This window comes from Petaurus breviceps, unplaced genomic scaffold (assembly GCF_028583685.1).
Source record: "Petaurus breviceps papuanus isolate PSGF00001 unplaced genomic scaffold, PetGlider_PUasm1.0 173, whole genome shotgun sequence".
Taxonomy (NCBI): domain Eukaryota; kingdom Metazoa; phylum Chordata; class Mammalia; order Diprotodontia; family Petauridae; genus Petaurus; species Petaurus breviceps.
In genome coordinates this window covers 28,110,807-28,129,207 of record NW_027185759.1, presented here as the reverse complement: position 1 = coordinate 28,129,207, position 18,401 = coordinate 28,110,807, and the positions used below count along the sequence as shown (strand labels likewise).

The window sequence follows — 18,401 nt, the reverse complement described above, 5'->3', positions numbered from 1 at the left end:
CTGTCCAAGAACTCTGAATTCCCCTTATCTGACCATCATCAGGCTTTCTACCCCTTGTTCTGCTTTCCCATGCAAAATCCTACTCTATATCTACACAGTGATCTCCAATCCCTTGACCCCTTGGTTATCTCCCAGACCCACACCTCTGTTCTAGCCACTCTCTTTTCTCTATCTTGAACCTTTAGTGAAGCAGATCAACTATATTCTTCAGTCCCTGGTCCCCATGTCAATATTGCTAATTGCTCCCTGCTAAACCTCTCCTTGGATCGATCACTCCCACCATCTACTATGATAGAATACAATGTGTGATTTTTTTATGTTTTTAAAAAAATATTATAATTGTCTGTGATTGTGATACAGTTGAAACTCTCTATCTATTCTTAAAATGTTAATCTTCCATACCTGAAGTCTTTTAGGCAGGAATATATTGGTTAGTTTGCAAAGGCAATGGGGTTTAATACTAAAATGATCCCTTTGTAGGTCTAAGGTCGAATACTCTGCTGAAATTGACTTTTTTATGTTTAGTCAGGCCTGTCTTCTGAAGTTCTTATTCTGGGAAATTAGCATTAAGGTAGGGTTTATAAAAAATAAATTCTGACCAGGAATACATAACAGTTTCAGCATAGATTTCGGCATTTTTTAATTTAGCCAATGAAATGTTAATGAAGAGTTTAATAGTAATGGTCAATTAAATTCTTGATCTGTCTCACTTGCAGTTCTAATAAATATGTATTTCCACTTTTTAATCATAATTCACTAGATTGTAAGGTCCCTGAGTCCAGGCATGGTGTCTTTTCCCCTTGTATCTTTCTTTTGTACATTTTACACAAGCTAGCTACCTAATGAAGAAGCTATTCATGCAACTTGTGAGGTACCTTTTATGTGCAGAGTATTATTCTTGGCACTGAGATACAGAGGGATAGTTCCTGCCCTCGTGGAAGAATAAGTCTGTTGCTGTGATATGATGCTAATACAAATAACCCTAATAAAAATAATATACAAGTGCTTAAGATTGTTATGTAATCAGTGGAAACCCCATAGATGTGTTTGCATTAGAAATGAGATTTGATGGATGGAGTTGGACGTCTTTAGACATAGGAATGGGGAAGGCGGCATTCCAAGCATAGATGTTAAAACACATGAGCCAAAGTACCAAGGTACAGCATTGCCTTACTTGTACAGGTGATGATGTGTAGTCCAGTGTGATGAAAGCATAAAGCCTGCCGTATGGGATAAACTTGGTAAGGTGAGGTGTTATCAGGTTGTGGCAGGATGGCTCAGTTTAATTTCTGTAGAGTTATGTCATGATGATATCTACATCTAGAAGGTATCAATATAAAAGAGAATTTCAAAGAAGATGTAGTGGCAGGGAGGAGAGACAGTAGATTAAAAATAAGAAAAGAATGCAAGCTGTGCAAGAAAATCATGAAAAAAATTAGCATCTTGGTAAAATAGACACAAAAAAGTACTAAAGAATATAACTCCTTTAAAATTAGAACTGGACAAGTGGAAGCTAATGATTCCATGAGACATCAAAAAACAAACAAAAGTTGAAATGATAAAAAAAAAAAAAGAAAAAATAGGCAATATCTCATAGGAAAAACTGATCTAGAAAATAGAGATAATTTAAGAATTATTGGTCTGCCTAAAAGTCATGAACAAAAAGTGTCTTGACATATTTCAAGAAATTATTTTTTAACAACTGCCAAGATAACTTAGAATCAGAGAGCAAAATAGAAATTGGATCTGTAGGTCATCTTCCTGACTGAAATGCCAAAATGAAAACTCCCAGGAATATCATAGCCAAAATCCAGAACTCCTAAGTCAAGGCAAAAATACTGCAGTTAGCCAGAAAGAAAGAATTCAGATACTCTGGAGCAGCAGTCAGGATCACACAAGATTTAACAGCCACCATGGTAAAGAAGCAGATGGTTTAGAATATGATATTCCAGAAAGCAAAGGGACTAGGATTACAACCAAGAGTAACCTACCAACAAAACTGAATATAATCCTTCAGAGGTAAAAAAAAAAAAAATGAATATTTAATGAAACAGAAGTTTCAAGAATTCCAGATGAAAAGACCAAAGCTGAATAGAAAATTTGACATTCAAACACACGATTCAAGAGAAGCATAAAAAAGACAAACATGAGTGAGAAAATCATAAGGAACTGAATAAGAATAAACTGTTTACATTCTTACATGGGAAGGTGATATGTATAATTCCTAAGAACTTTATCATTATTAGGGCAGTTAGAAGGAGCCTCCATAGAGAATGTGGATGTGAATATATTATATTGGGATGATCTTAGAAGAAGAAATGGAATGGTGAGAAAGGGATTCACTGGGAGAAGGGGGGGGGCAGAAAGGAAGAATGGAATAAATTATCTCACAAAAGAGGCACACAAGAATTTTTACAATGGGAGGAAAAATGGGGGCAAAGAGTGGGCAACACTTGAACCTCTCATCTGAACTGGTTCAGGGACGGAACAATACAAGTACAGTTACAGCTGAGTACAGAGCTTTATTTTACAAAAATGGGAATTTGGAGAAAAAAAGGCATTAGAGAAATAGGGGGTGAGGGGGTGGATAAGAGGGAGGGTAGATTAAGGGAAGCAGTGGTCAGAAGCAAACAGGAAGGCTGACAGGAAATAAAGAGCAGGATAAATGAAAGATAATAGGATGGAGGGGAATATATAACAATCATAATTGAATGTGAATGGGACAAACGCACCTACAAAATGGAAGGAAATAGAATAGTTTCAAAAATAGAATCCAAAATAATAAAAAGTGGTTTACAAAAGACATTTGAAACAGAAGGACAACAGTTAAAATAAGGGACTGTAGCAGAATCTTATGCTTTAGCTGAAGTAAAAAAGACAAAGGTATCAGTCATGAGGATCAAGAGGAATCTATCTTTAAAAAGTGGAGGAGGGGGAGGGAATCTGGCAGTACTAGAACTGTGCAACAAAGCAATAACCATCAAAACGATGAGATAGTGATTTAAGAGAGTGGTTGATCAGTGAAACACATTAGGTACACAGTATGCAGAAACAAATGAACTCAGTAGCCTAGTATTAGAGAAACAATGATCCAGACTTTGGGGGCAGAAACTTACTATCTGACAGAATCTTGGAAAACTGGAAAGTAGTCTGACAGAAACTAGGCACAGACCAATGTCCCACACCATACACCAAAATGGATAAATGATTTAGAAATAAAAGGTGGGGATGGCTAGGGGGCACAGTGAATAGAGCACCTGCGCTGGAGTCAGGAGGACCTGAGTTCAAATCCGACCTCAGACACTTAAGGCTTAACTAGCCACGTGACCTTGGGCAAGTCACTTAATCCCATTGCCCTCCAAAAAGAAGGAAAAGGTGATATAAGCAAATTAGAGGAACTTGGAAGAAATTACAAATCAGATAGTGTAAGAGTTCATGACCAAACAAGAGAAAGATGTTCACAGAGATAAAATAGATAATTCTGATTACATGAAATCAAAAGGAGTTTGTACAAATACAACCAAAATTAGGGGAAAAGTAGGAAACTGGGCAAATAATTTTACAGTAAGTTGCTTTGATAAAGGCCTCATTTCTCAAATATATAGGGAATTGAGCCAAATTTATAAAATATAAGCCATTGTCTAATTGATAAGTGGTCAAAGGTTATGAATAGGTAGTTTTCAGAGGAAGAAATCAAAACCCTTAATATGCATATGAAAAAATAATGTAAATCACTGATATTTAGAGAAATGCAAATCAAAACTCCTCTGAGGTACCACGTCATCAAATTGGCTAACATGACAGAAGAGGAAAATAACAAATGCTAGAGGAGATGTGGGAAAATAGGTATACTGATGCACTGTTTGTGGGCTTGTGAACTAGTCCAAATATTCTGGAGAACACTTAGGAACTGTTTCCAAAGGGCTGTAAAACTATGCCTACCACTCGACCCAGCAAAACCACTCCTAGGTCTATACTCTAAAGATATCAAAGAGAAAGGAGAAGGACTCGTGTATAAAAAATATTTACAGCAGCTCTTTTTGTGGTGGCAAACAGTTGGAAACTGAGGTAATACTCATCAGTTGGGAGTAGTCAAGTTATGGCATATAAATGTAATGGAATCCTATTGTATTCTAATAAATGATGAACAAAGTGGTTTCAGTAAAACCTGAGAAGACTCATGAACTGATGCAAAGTGAAGTGATTGGAGCCAGAACAGAGTGCACCATTACTTGCAGCAATGTTGTGATGATAATAACTGTGAAAGACTTGGCAACTTTGATTATTACAGTAATCCATAATGATCCCAAAGGACTCATGATGAAAAATGCTATCCATCTCCACTAGAAAACTGATGGAGGGGGAAGAAAGGGGGCGGGGGGGGGGCATCTGTTTAGCCATTCACAATGGAAGAATGAAAAGGGCAGCAGCAAATACTGTATTTGATCCACAATATTTATTAAGTGCCTACTATATGCAAGGAAGATACTGCACTTGGTCTTAAGAGTACAGATGAAAAATCACAGTTCCTGCCCTCCAGGAGCATGCATTCTTCAGGAGATGGTGTAAAATATAAAGAAATTCAAATCAGTTTGAGTATGGAGACATACTTAACTGGAGGAATTGGGGGAGGCTTCACTGATAGCATCAAACTCTTGCATGAAAGACATAACTGTTTCCATTTTTCAGAAGTCAAGCTAAGACACTAGTACTATTTTCTCATATTGATAAGACATATGTGCATTTTAGCTAGGTGCAGATTTTAAGGAAATATTTGACAAATGTTGCAAAGAGGTGAAGGAGGGTGAGAACTAGGGAAATTCCATCAAGGTTAGTGGTTAGAGCCCCATAAATGGGAATAGTTTTTAGTTTGTTTTTAATTTTTTGTCATTATTAATTTGTTTGTTTACTTTTAGTTTACAAGACTCAGCTCCACAATTCCTTGAGTTTCAAACTCTCTCCCTCCCTCCCTTCTCCCTCCCCACCATGGCAGCATACAATCAAGTATAGGATCTGCAAATACCTTCACATTAGACACCAGTCAGGTTATAAAGGATTGTATCAGATGGAATAACCAATGGGAAAGAGGAAACAAAACCAAATAAAAAGAAAAAGCAGGTAGTTCGCTTCCATCTGGATTCAAACTCAGTTCTTTCTAGTTCTTTCTCTGGATGTAGACATCTCTCTCCATCATGAGTCTTTTGGGGTTGACTTACAACCCTGTATTACTGAGAAGAGTCCAGTCTACCAAAGCTGACCACACATACATTGTGTTTGTAATTGTGTATACATTTCTCCTGGTTCTACTCTTCTCACTGAGCATCAGTTCGTATAAGCCTCTCCAGGTAAATATGAAGTCTGTCTGCTCCTTGTTTCTTATATCACAATACTATTACATTACATTCATATACCACAACTTGTTCAGCCATTTCCCAATTGATGGACACCCCCTTAATTTCCAATTCTTTGCTACCACAAAAAGAGCTGCAATAAATATTTTTGTATATATGGGTCTTCCACTTCTATGATCTCTTTGGGATATAACCCTAGAAGTGACATTGCTGGGTCAAAGGGTATGCAATTATTTATAGCCCTTTGGGCATAATTCCAGATTGCTCTCCAGAATGGTTGGATCAGTTCACAACTCCACCAGCAATGCATTAGTGTTCCAATTTGCCCATATCCTCTCCAGCATTTGTTATTTTCCTGTTTTGTCATCTTAGCCAATCTGACTGGTGAGATATGGTACCTCAGAGTTGTTTTGATTTGCATTTCTCTAATCAACAGTGATTTAGAGCATTTTTTCATATGCTTATAGATATCTTTAATTTCTTCGTCTGAAAACTGCCTATTCATATGCTTTGGCCATTTATCAATTGGGGAATGACTTGTATTCTTATAGATTTTGACTCAATTCTCTGTATATTTTAGAAATGAGTCCTTTATCAGAGACATAAGTTGTAAAAATTCTTTCCGAATTTTCCACTTCCCTCCTAATCTTGGTTACATTGGCTTTGTTTGTACAGAAACTATTCAGCTTAATGTAATCAAAATGATCCATTCTGCATTTTATAATGCTCTCTAATTCTTGTTTGGTCATAAAGTCTTCCCCTCTTCACAAATCTGACAGGTAAACTATTCCTTGCTTTCCCAGATTGCTTACAGTATCAGCCTTTATACCTAGATCACACATCCATTTAGAGTTGATTTTGGTATATGGTATTAGATAATGGTCTATGCCCAGTTTCTGCCACACTGGATCCCAGTTTTCCCAGCAGTTTTTGTCAAATAGTGAGTTCTTTTCAAATGGAAATCGTTTTGATAGAATTTTAGGGACAAATGCCAATCTGGTGTTTTTAGAAATTTAGTGGTACAAAAAAAGAAGAGGTTGAAGAGATTTGTAGGCCATCTGCCTACATGAGAGTTAAAAGTGCAGTTGGGCATTGAGGATGAGAAAATAGAGCAGACATTTCAGAAAACAAAGTGTGGAAGGATTGTCTCAATGGTGAAGGTTTGACTAATGTCATAGGGTCACACCTTTCTGGTGTGCAGAATCATGACTTTGTCATTCTGCTGGGCAGAATCATGACTTTGTTTAATGATGCTCAGCACCCCCAGAGCAGGAGAGAGGAAGTCAGACGGTAGGTTTTTGCTTAGGGTTGGCTCAGCATATTTGGGATCAAAAGCAGAAGACAGAAGTGAGGGATTTTACAGTGGCATCTTTGGAATCAAGAAGTTGGTACGCTATAAATTCAAGACCAGCTGTAGGGGTAGGTGACACCAGAGGTAGAAAAGGTAGGCTGAGAGGCAACACGTAAGATTTGATGGATCATCAGTCATGATGAGGGAAAGAAGGAGCATGATGATCAAGAGAGGTGGAAGGTTAATAAGTTGTATTCATGGATGGTTAGGTGTCCAGTGTGTGCCTAAAGTGTGGTGAGGAGATGGAGATCAGTAGTTCATTTGACTGGAATTAATGTGTTCCAGGGGTTAGAAGGAATAAGATTGGATTAAGTGCTTGGATTGAAGTTTTTCTATGCCTTTGAATCCAAATGGAATTAGCTTCTTTAAAAGCCTAGATAGTATGTATCCACATGTGTATGAGTGCTGATTTTTTTTTACTGACCACAGACTTTGGCCTGCTATCCATAGTTAAATAGAAAACAAAGTATATTCTTTCTTCACAATGGGAAAATACTACCGTGTTTCTCTAAGAGACCACTCTTCTGATAATAGTTCCTAATGGAATTTACTTAGAATCTTTTTCATTTAACTTCTTTTAGGTTAAAAGTTAAATTATAACTGACCTCTTTTTAAAAAATCTTTTTCAATTAAGAAAAATCTATTTTCTCTCCTTCCTCCATGTAATGGGAACGTAAATTTTAAAGATCTTCCCTGCCCCTAGGCTAAAGTGCACCTGGAGCCTGGGGTGGGAGGCTTGTTTTTCAGTAAATACTTTTTGATTGGCCAGTGGGTCAATAAGGTTGTTACATTCTCTGAGCCAGGAGAAGGCTATATAAGCCCTGATGTGAGGCTTTGTTTTGGGGGCTCACTTTGAGAAGCCGTTGTCTGGAGCCCCCCCCCCCAGCTTTGAAAAACCCAGATGTGGAAACCCAGATGTTAACTGGGTATGGATGTAATGGTTGGACAGTTTGGAAATCTGTCTACTTGATCTGTTTCTGTCTTGATAATTCTGTCTGTGTACTTTGGAGTTCGGGGTGCCGACCTTTTCCCCTGAACAAGGTAAACGATATATGTCTGACTGATTAAAGTAAGCTTGTTAACCCATTTTGAGTTGCTTTCCTTTAACAAAGCAGATCCAAGAACCTGTATGGGCAACCACCCTGAGGACTCTTGGGGTGCTTGCTGCTACACTCCATTGGAGAAAAAACAAAACCCCAGTAATAAATGTGCACAGACAAGCAAAAAAAAAATCATTACCCCATTGGTCGTGCCCAACAATATATGTCTCATTTTGTACCTTGAGTTCCTCACCTCTCTGTCAGAAGGTGACTAGGCATGTTTCATCAGTCTTCTGAGATCGTGGTTGATTATTGCATTGATCATACTTCTTGTCTTTGAAAGGTTTTGTGTTTGTTTTTTTCCTTTTCAATGTTACCACATTTTTCCTCAACCACCTTTTTGGACAACTTTTGTCTTTAAGATTTTGCACAACTTTTGTCTTTAAGATTTTGCACTTTGGCCCACATAGATTTTAAGCCCCAAGACTTGAATTAGGCCTCTAGATAGCTGATATTTTGTTTAATATTTGTCTTGTCAGAGTATATGATCGAGAGACCAGAGCCTGAATTCCAGGACTTGAATGAAAAGGCACGAGCACTTAAACAGATTCTCAGTAAGATCCCTGATGAGATCAATGACCGAGTCAGGTTCCTTCAGACAATCAAGTAAGTGTCGGTTTGCATTTTATCGGAGCAGTTCCTGAATATTTTCATTTTATTACATGTTAAAAGATGATTGCCAGGCCGCTGTTCGGTTCCAAATTACTGTGTTTATCTCCGTTTGGTAAATGTGCATCTTACAAATACAGCAGGATGAAACGTTGTTGTTAAACCTTACACGTTAATTATTATGCACGTAGAGTTATTATGCTCAGAAGCAGGGTGGGCAGGTGGTGTGCAGGGTCTGGAGGACGTTTATTCTAATGGGGAGAAGCAGAGAGGTTCTGTAGTTCACCAAGTGCAGGGAAAGCATGGCAGGCTGAGCAGAGAGCAGGAGAGGGAATGCAGGCTGCCTTCTAGGATGGGCCATATCTAGAAAGAAGGAGCCGGTGGCAGTCTGGATCGTGCCACATGGGGCACAGAGAGAAAGCTTGGTTTGTGTGTGGAGGACCTTAGCTCCAGTCTTTGGCTCTGCCACTGACTGTTCTGCTGGCACTGCCGGTCACTGCAGTCTCGGGGCCTCAGTTTCCTCATCTGTAAAACAAGGGACACAGCTTCACTGATTTTTGACTTCCTTTCCAATTCTAAATCCTATGAACAGAACTTCATCTTCAGGTGTTTGAAAGACTGTCTTGCACCAGAGGAATTAATCTTGCTCTGCTTGGCCCCAGAGGGCAGAAAGCAAGGGGTGATCGGTACAGTTTCAGCGAAGCAAAGTGAGGTTTGAGATAGGGGAAAACATCGTTAGAATAGTGCTGTGTCAAAGTGAAACAAACTGCCTGGGAGCCTTCCTGCATTCAGAATGACTTATGGGTAGGATTTACGTAGGAGGGAATTTTTGTTCAGATATATGTGTTAGACTAGACATCCCTGGGGCCCTCTCCTAGTGCTGAGCGACCTGGTGCCAGGGGCAGAGGGATCTAGAGGCTTCATGCCCAGGTGGAGAATCTTAGATTTTATAAAGCTGGGGATTATTGACAGGAAGCAAGGAATGATATCAGCAGTTGTAACAAGGCTCCCATTTACAAAGGGATATGAGATTTGCAAAGCAGTTGGTGCAGATGTTCTAATTTTGTCCTCACCACATTCCTGGGAGGTAAGACTATTATTAAAATACCCCTTTTACAGATTAGGAGTCTGGATGAAAGAGCTTAAATGATGTTCAGTGTCTGTGGCCTGACTTGAACTCAAACATTCTGACTCTAGGGTAGCCACCTGTTTAGAGCTCTGTGGGACCTTAGAGGTTATATATTCCAATCCCCTAATTCTACTGGGAAGGAAACTGAGGCCCACTGAGGTGGAGCTTGATCAGCTTTTTATTGGTATTGGGTGACTGAGCCAGTAATTGAATCCCAACATCCAGTACCCTTTCCATTACTCCAGACTTACTTTACCTTATTCCATTACTTCCCACTGTGGAAGATTTGGTTTCTACCCACTGCCTAGGGGTAGGGTTGGGTTTAAGTTATGGTTTTTATTTTATAATTTCAAAACTTAAAAGCTCTTTTCAGTCTGTGAATCATTTTGAAATTAAATGTTAGGAAATTTGAGATACAGAATAAACATTGTTTTGCTTACTGACTTGCCACTGAACGCGGATGACTTGGAGAAGACAGTGAGGCTGGTGACTTTGTACAGTCCGGCCTCACTTAAATCCAGTTAACTTACAAGTCAAGACATCACCCTTCTGATGTCATGGGTCCTCAGGATTTAAGGACAAACAACAACATTTTCAGGGATTCAAATCAATATCCTTTGTTTCTTAGGAATTCCTGTAGCCTAGGGATAGTTTCACGACTGACCTATGGTTTCATTGGCAGAGGGAATTACAGGAAAATTACAGGAAAACTCCCTCTGCCAGTGCAGGTCAGCACCTTCCCTTTAGGGCACTGAGAGGGTACGTCTAGTGCCCAGGGTCCCAGAGTTAGTAGGTGTCAGATGTGGGAACTGAGACATTTTTTCTGCCTCAAGGTGGGCTCTATTCACTCTACCCATTGTCTTTCATGCTTAGAAATGTTTCCTTTATTTTTGTATTTTTTTTATTTTTTAAAGCATTTGGGGTTAAGTAACTTGCTCAAGGTCACACAGCCAGTTTTTCTGGGTGTGGTGCTAAGTATCTGAGCCCAGATTTGATCCCCAGGTCATCCCAACACTGGGTCCAGTGCTCTTACTCACTGCGCCACCTGGCCGCCCCTAAGCAATTGGGGTTAAGTAACTTGCTCAAGGTTACATGGCCAGGTGTTTCTGGGTGTGGTGCTGAGTGTCTGAGCCTGGGATTCGATCTCCAGGTCATCCCCCCTCTGGGGCCAGTGCTCTTACTCACTGTGCTACCTGGCCGCCCCAAAATGTTTCCTTTATTAATAGAAAGTTAGTATTTTGTTTTAAAATGCTTAACTTGTTTTTCTTCACAAAGAAAGAGCCATTATAGTATGTAGAAGGAGCTGGCTATTTGAGGGGTTCTGAATCTTTCTTGTGCCGTGGGCCCCCTTTGACAATCAGGAGAAGGCTGTGGACCCATGCTTAGAATAATGTTTTTAAATACACAAAATGAAAGTCATAATATTACAAAGGGAGCCACTTAGAGTGTAATAGTCAGAATATTTCTTTAAAAAAGAAACAAAACACAGGCCCCAGACCCCAAGTTAAGAACCTCCATCTTAAAATGAGACCAAGTGCTTTCCTTTGATACAGCGTATGAGCTCTACTTGAATGGAGCCTTAGTTCTGAGTACTTTCTCAAGATTGGCATTTTGCTATCTTTCACATACAATATTACAAACTTGGCCTGTCGGTGAATGTATTGGACATTGAACAGTGGGCATGGGTTGCCTGGGCCAAAGCTGGTGGTCTTAGTCTCTGGAATTTTTATTTATATGGCCACAGCATAGAATTGAAATCTCAACCTCAGGCTCTAACTAGCTAAGAAATCCAAAAATTCTTAAGTAGAAATTGATGCATACTTTTGTTGAGGGTTATACAGTTTCAGATGATGCAGAATGGGAGACTTTGGAGTCTAACCAGTTAATCCCCTTACTATTACAAATGAAGAAACTGAGGCCCACATAACAGATGATCATAACTGAAATTTCAGCCCAGGACTCTTTCTATAGCAAATACTATCCTGAAAAACCTATTGATATTTTTATAGGGCATTTATTTCAGGAAATATTTAAACCTTGAAATTTTAATTTCTTTACGAAGTGCCAGCTCTTTGGGTACCATGCAAAAATAAATTCTCTCATATTCTTTTTTTTTTCTTTTTGGAGGGGGAAGGCAGGGCCAAGGTCACATCACTAGCAAGTGTTGAGTGACCAAGGCCAGGATTGAACTCAGGTCCTCCCAACTCCAGGGCTGGTGCTCTATTCACTTTGCCACCTAGCCGCCCCTCATATTCCCTTTTTATTAGGCCCTGTTAGTACTTTAGGAAAATGTGACCTAATAATAGTTAATATGTCTTATTTTCTCATCTAGAAATCTTCATTTTAGTCAAAGGCAGAGGATCATGTGGCTTCTCTTCTTTGAGGGATCCTGAGTCCATATTCATCACACCATCCCAGCAGGCTTCTAAGTTTGCTTTAAAGCAGAAGCCAGAGAAACAGTTTTGTATCTGACAGCTAGCTGCTGATGTTAAACTGGAAAGGAAATGGGTAGACAGATGTCAGACTTGAAGTCTTGAGCTACTTTTAATCTCGTGTATTTACTATGATTCAAAGTTTTAATAATACTGCAGGCAGAGGAGGACCCCCAAGATCCTTTTTTTTATTGCCTTTATTTCTCTGTAATTCTGCTCCTTAGAGTCTTTCTATCTCTCGTGTAGGATTAGACCTACTCTAAAGTGCTGAAAACACACCAGTCTTGGTTTGCCGTTTTAAAGAGGTGCCAAACCACTATGACTCAAATTTGTGATTTTTAAAAAATCCTAAATTAATCATCTTCATCTTGAAAGAGGCACCAGAGGAGCTCAGTGTACATCAGGGAGCCATGATTTTATTAAAGTCATTGTTCCTTCCGCTGGCACAGATTGTGTCCTCTGCACTTTGTGCTGCCATGACCAAAAACCAAAACAGTCCATGCCTTCTCATGAGGAGATTCTTTAGATTGAGTGAGGTTGGTGAGTTATATCTCCCATGTTAGACTGAGCTCCTTGGAGGCACCGATTGCCTTTTGCCCTTCTTTGTGTCACCAGCACTTAGCTCATGCCTGCTAAATGTGCACTGACTATTGATCGTCTGAGAGCTTGGGGTCACCTTACCAGGAGAAGGCATCAGAGTGACCTTTAAGAGATTGTCATTTTTATTGCACACATGTGTTCATTTTATTCTAGAAGCAGATATTTCAAATGATAGCTGATACGAATGTAACTTTGCAAAAGATGAATTCAGAAATTTGCCTAGAAGGAACACAAGGCTCTTCTCAAACCGTAGAATGGTCAAAAGTTCAGAACTCTAGAAAAATGACATAAGGTAGAATGTGACATTTGAAAAGGGCAGCCTTGTAAGCTAGAAATGTAGAGGGAAAACTAATTGTGCGTGGGAGGTGAAGATTCTAGGGGTCATTCTCTTTCTGAGATGGGAGGATGGTTTAATAAATGAGGTGGTATCACCCAGGTATGGCACTGCTCATTTATGTGGGGAAGATTAAGGGAACACCCAAAAAACTTCTGATATGGTCTATTAACTCTAATGTAAAAGTGCTGAGCTGAATGTCAGGAAAACCTGAGTTCAAATCCTTCCTCAGAAACTTACTGGCTATGTGACATTGGGGAAATCACTATCTCAGCCTCAGTTTCTCCACCTGTAAAATAGGCATAATAATAGCACCTGTTTCATAAAGGTGTAGTAAGAATTAAATGAAATAATATTTATAAATGTTGGCTATACCCTATTATTTAAAAAGAGTTTGGGCCTTATTCTCAGATTGAATACTAGGTAATGGAATTGAGTTACATCTTGGAGAACAGTTTTCCGTCATTGAGGTAGTTGTGAAACCTGGATTAATGCTTGGTAGGAATGAAACCTTGAGTGGGGAACCCCATAGCCTTGATTTCTATGGGAGACCTAGGGTTGAATCCCATATCAGCTGCATAATTGGGAGTAGGGGTGGGGACCAAAGATGAAGAAGGAAGTTAGAGATTTCAGAGGGCAAACCAAGGGTAAGATGAAGTCACTCAAGCAGCATTGAGTAATGAGAAGATCTCAGGCCTAGGTCTAGGAAGATGGAGAGCCATCGTCGTGCATGCTCTTTAAATATCAGGTTTGCCAGGATAAGCACGGTTTACCACTTCTCCATATTTTTGCATCAGAATGACACTATTAGCCAAGTTTGGGACATGGAAGGAGTGTCCTGGGAAGTCAGGTTTTACATTGACGGCTCCTCATGTGAAAAGAATTTTTTTTTCTCTTTTCTTTTTAGAAGCAGTAAAATGTCTATATTAAATGTAACTGATTTCAAAAGTTGCTCCATTTTTCATTCCCCAACAGGGACATCGCCAGTGCAATAAAAGAACTTCTTGACACAGTGAACAACGTCTTCAAAAAATATCAATACCAGAACCGCCGGGTAAGTGGGGCAGAAGTGCTGTCTGTAGCTCCATGATTGCTTTGTCCCCTCACTCATTGCAGGAAACCCTACTGAGGGTAAACTCTTAAAACTGATAGATTCCTGGCTTTTCCATTTGAATGCTCCTTGGCTGTGACAGACTGGTCTTGATCAGAGACCTGTCATGTTGATCCAGGAGTTATGGTTTTCTCAGTGTGGAGGTTCCCTTCCCCTCTTCAGATCACCCACTTTGCCTTAGTGGGCCATCCCAGGGAGTTGCTATGACTAAGCTTGTGGGATATGTCTCCCCAGTCATAGCTAAGCAGAGCCTTAAACAATTAATCCATTGCTCTCTCCCTGTTCTGAAGCTTTTCCAGTTTGCTGTAGGGCCCTGCTGGTCTGATCTTAGAAAATCCAGACTTGCCTCCCCCCCAGGGATATCTTGGGGTAGCACTGGACTGCAGTGATTTTCTTTTGATCTCACAGTTTCAGTGGCCTTCACCGAGTGTGGCTTATGTTGTGCTATTGTAGGCTCTGAGCATCTTGTAATATCACTGTTTGACTTCTGTCTCTTTAGGCACTTGAACACCAAAAGAAAGAATTTGTAAAATATTCCAAGAGCTTCAGTGACACTCTGAAAACCTATTTTAAAGATGGAAAGTAAGTTCAGTGACAATGATATACTTTATTTCGTATGCAGATACAGCTTTCAGTTCTGTATGAGGAGTCCTAGAGCCATCTAAAGAAAACTATTCCATAAACATTAAATTTGTATTTAAGCAAACTAGCTCATCGGGGTGTTGGCAGGGAGAAGAGAGCATGTTTAGATCATATATCTTAAGTTCACAGAAATAATGAAGAGAGATGGTTGGCATTATGTTTTATCATACCACACCTCGGTATTGGGACCTTGACACTTATCAGTTCTAGTGGTCAAAGTACTGGGAATTCAGGAGAGCTGCCTGAAGTGCCTTTGCCATCCAGCCCTTGGGAAATGCACCTTACCATCCAGCCACAGTCCTTGGTCTTTCATCAGCCTCTGGAAAGCTTGCTGCTATGGCAGTGTTCTGTCAGAATTTTTATACCGTTTCTTCTTCGGTGGGGGTAGGTCCTCTTCTGGCTGCAACATTTTCAGAGAAGTAATTCAGGAGGAGGGTGGTTTACTGGAGTCAGGAGACCTGGGTGAGAATCTTAGCTCTAATGCTCATCAGCTGTGTGACTGAAGACTCGTCATTTAGCCATTTAGAGACTGGATTTCTTTTTCTTTTTCCTTTTTTGGTAAAATGTGAGAAGCAGTCCTTGTAGTGCCTGCCTCAGGGTTGTCGAGTAGACACGGAGGCAGCTGCCTGTATCCTTCTTAATGAGTCCGTCATGTGATCAACTGTGACTTTGGATCTCCTGGGGTTCAGTCCACACTGACCGTGTGCCACGTCATGTATGAATTGAGGATGCCCACACACGAAAGCTGCTCCATTAATAGTCACTTGACATTTAATACATTTTTAAAATCAGAGTCAGTTCAGAGCAAACAGGTTTGAAGCTGGGAGTGAAGACAATGCGTCAAGTTTTTGAACTTCACCAAAGAACATTTGACTTGTGCTATTTAAGTCACGTTTCATTTTTGGTTCTCTTTTTGTGTTAAAAAAATTTTTTTTCTGGATGGAGAAAAGGCAAGGCAGTTGGGGTTAAGTGACTTGCCCAAGGTCATACAGTAAGTGTCAAGTGTCTGAGGCCGAATTTGAACTCAGGTCCTCCTGACTCCCTGGTAGTTAATTTTTTTAAAACCTGACATCAGTTTTTCCAGAGTTTCCTTATGCTGAATCCAGTAATACACAAAATACTTTCAATGAAAGAATTTAGCAGTTTCTATGATTTTCTGACTTTGAGTTAATTAACAGTCATGATAGAGGAGGACCCTTTGAGGCAAGAATCCATTTGAAAGCCTCCCTTTGATTATCGAGGCTTGTCCACACCTCCTGTTGTTGATGCTGTCCATGTTATTCGATGTTGACCTTTTTTAAAACAGGAATTCTGCTATTGATTCTTAAGTCGGACATGTGTTCATACTGATCCATCCGGGCTCCGACTGGGTCCCCCTTATAACTAGTTGGCATATCTGAGGGTTGGGATGCAGACTTTATAAAAGGAAAGTGACCAGTTTGCTAGGGGATGGAACTCATATTGTTAGCATTGTGATAGAAGCGTATGAGTGAACCTGCCTGTACAAGGAAGTGAACACTATTAGAAAATGGTAGAGTTTAAAGTCATTTCTGATCTTTGGAAGCATTTCCTTTGTCTGTACAGTGCACATGCTGTAGATAAATTGAGACTGGTATGTAAAGTGCATACTTCTAATTTGCCTTGCATTCAGTCCTGCTCCTTCCCCACTAACACTGATACTTGCTTGTGTCTTTCTCTGTTGGGATTTTGTTTAGAAGCTCTTCCATTTCTGGGGAGGCTGAGATGAAATGTTATTGGCTGATTAACATGAACCATGCACATTTCATATGGTGCCATTTGAGGCATAAATTTGTAGGAAATCCCGGAGGGGATATGAGAGGATATTCCCTCATGTTACCAGAAGGATCACCCATAATTGGTAACCCACTGTCAGGTTATGGTCAGTGAAACCACTAGGACTTGTCAGTAATGCAGAAACATTGCATTTCCAATAGGAAAATGCAGACAATGATAACCTATAGGAATAGGGGCTTCACTTTGGAGAGGCGGTCATGTGAATTGCAGGATCATTTTTACTCTTACTTTGCAAGTTGTTTTAGAGATTAGCATTTTTTAAATATGTGAGTTTTTGCTTCTAAAAACTGTCTAAAATACTATTCATGTTCTTTTGTAACAGGGCAATAAATGTGTTCATAAGTGCCAACCGACTAATTCATCAAACCAACTTGATACTTCAGACCTTCAAGACTGTGGCCTGAAAATTGTATATGTTAAGAGCTGTACGTTTCAGTGGTGGTGTTAAACTGCTGCCTTTACCTGTAAATTTTAAAGTTTGACTGTATAAATTATCAGTCCCTCCTGAAGGGACCTAATCCAGGATGTTGAATGGGATTATTGCCATCTTACACCATATTTTTGTAAAACGTAGCTTAATCATAATCTTACACTGAAGATTTTGCATCACTTTTGCTATTATCATTCTTTTAAGAATTATAAGCCAAATGAATTTACGCCTTAATGTGTCATTATGTAACATTCCTTAAAAGAATTGTAAATATTGGTGTTTGTTTCTGACATTTTAACTTGAAAGCGATATGCTGCAAGATAATGTATTTAACAATATTTGGTGGCAAATATTCAATAAATAGTTTACATCTGTTAAACATTTCTTTACTTGAAAAAAAAAATATGTGTATAATCAGAAGACCAAGAACACTTGGTAACGTCTACAGGACTTCTAACGGAAGCTTATTAGCCGTTTGTCACATTTTAAAACAAGAAGAGTTCATATATATAATATATATTCATATATACAGAGTCCTTAATCCATTTGGGCAAAAAGTAATTAGTGAAAATGTTTCCACTAATTACTGTATATGAGGTACTGAAATATTTTTTCCATTATCTCTAAGCCTCTTTCAAAAGACTTGTCCAATTATAGTGTATTTACACTATTTTGTCACTTTCTGAGCTCAGAGATTTAAAGATTTTGACTCTGAGAAATAAGTCTTCTGTCAGGCTGGGTCCTAATAAGCTTTGCACACCTTTTTTTCATACAATCGTAGCTCAAACTGGTAATAATTTGGGAATAAACCAGTACTAATTGGTGTGACATTGTCATGAGTGTGTATTATTACACTCTTTAAATATGTACAGTTTTCATTCCCAATAGAGAAGTTTTAAGGAAATTATGTATCAAGTGTTCATGTTAAATAATTTGATTTTCCACTTATGATAAAAAAAAATAAAGGAAAAAATAATTCAGAATTTGTTGATCGTATATAAAAAGGTTTTAGGTTTTTAACTAGTTTTTTTATTGTAAGTTCTCATTACTACTTAAGGAATTTTTTTCTTTTTTAAAAAAAGGGTCAAAATTTTAGAGACGAAGTTCATTAGAATGAGTAAAATGTGTTTCTTTATGGAGAGAGAGTGTAAGTTTATGTAAAAGTAGAAAGTCACTGGAAAACATTTTATAGCCCATTAATTTATGGCCTTTTTTTAACCATCTTTGTTTCTCCCCTTTGAGATCTACAGATAATAAAATTAATGAAATCGGCATTCTTTACTATTTATAATGTCATAAATCACTGTTCGGGGAAGTAAATGAATGTTGCTAGTTTACTCTGTAGATTGTTTCAGAGAAAGACCAAATTAGCAATTTTGTTTCTGGACTTAGCCTGGCAGCCAACTTTACAGAAGAACCAGAGACCTGCTATTGTACAAATAAGAACTAAAAAAAAAAAACTATTGGAGAAGAGCATACACAAAAGGAAACTGAAAA

The 18,401-nt window shown here is 38.9% G+C and overlaps 1 protein-coding gene across 2 annotated transcripts in view; it reads left to right on the top strand.

Annotated features, from left to right (window-relative positions):
• The window catches only part of PDCD10 (programmed cell death 10), a 50,499-nt gene extending 33,216 nt beyond the window's left edge, over positions 1 to 17,283 (top strand). For both annotated transcript variants that reach the window (XM_069083536.1, XM_069083537.1), the window contains exons 5-8: positions 8,282 to 8,408; positions 13,882 to 13,960; positions 14,517 to 14,599; positions 16,797 to 17,283. In XM_069083536.1, coding sequence (XP_068939637.1) covers positions 8,282 to 8,408; positions 13,882 to 13,960; positions 14,517 to 14,599; positions 16,797 to 16,878 — 371 coding nt within the window. In that variant the 3' untranslated portion in view covers positions 16,879 to 17,283. The remainder of the gene's footprint in view (positions 1 to 8,281; positions 8,409 to 13,881; positions 13,961 to 14,516; positions 14,600 to 16,796) is intronic.
• The last annotated feature ends 1,118 nt before the right edge of the window (positions 17,284 to 18,401 follow it).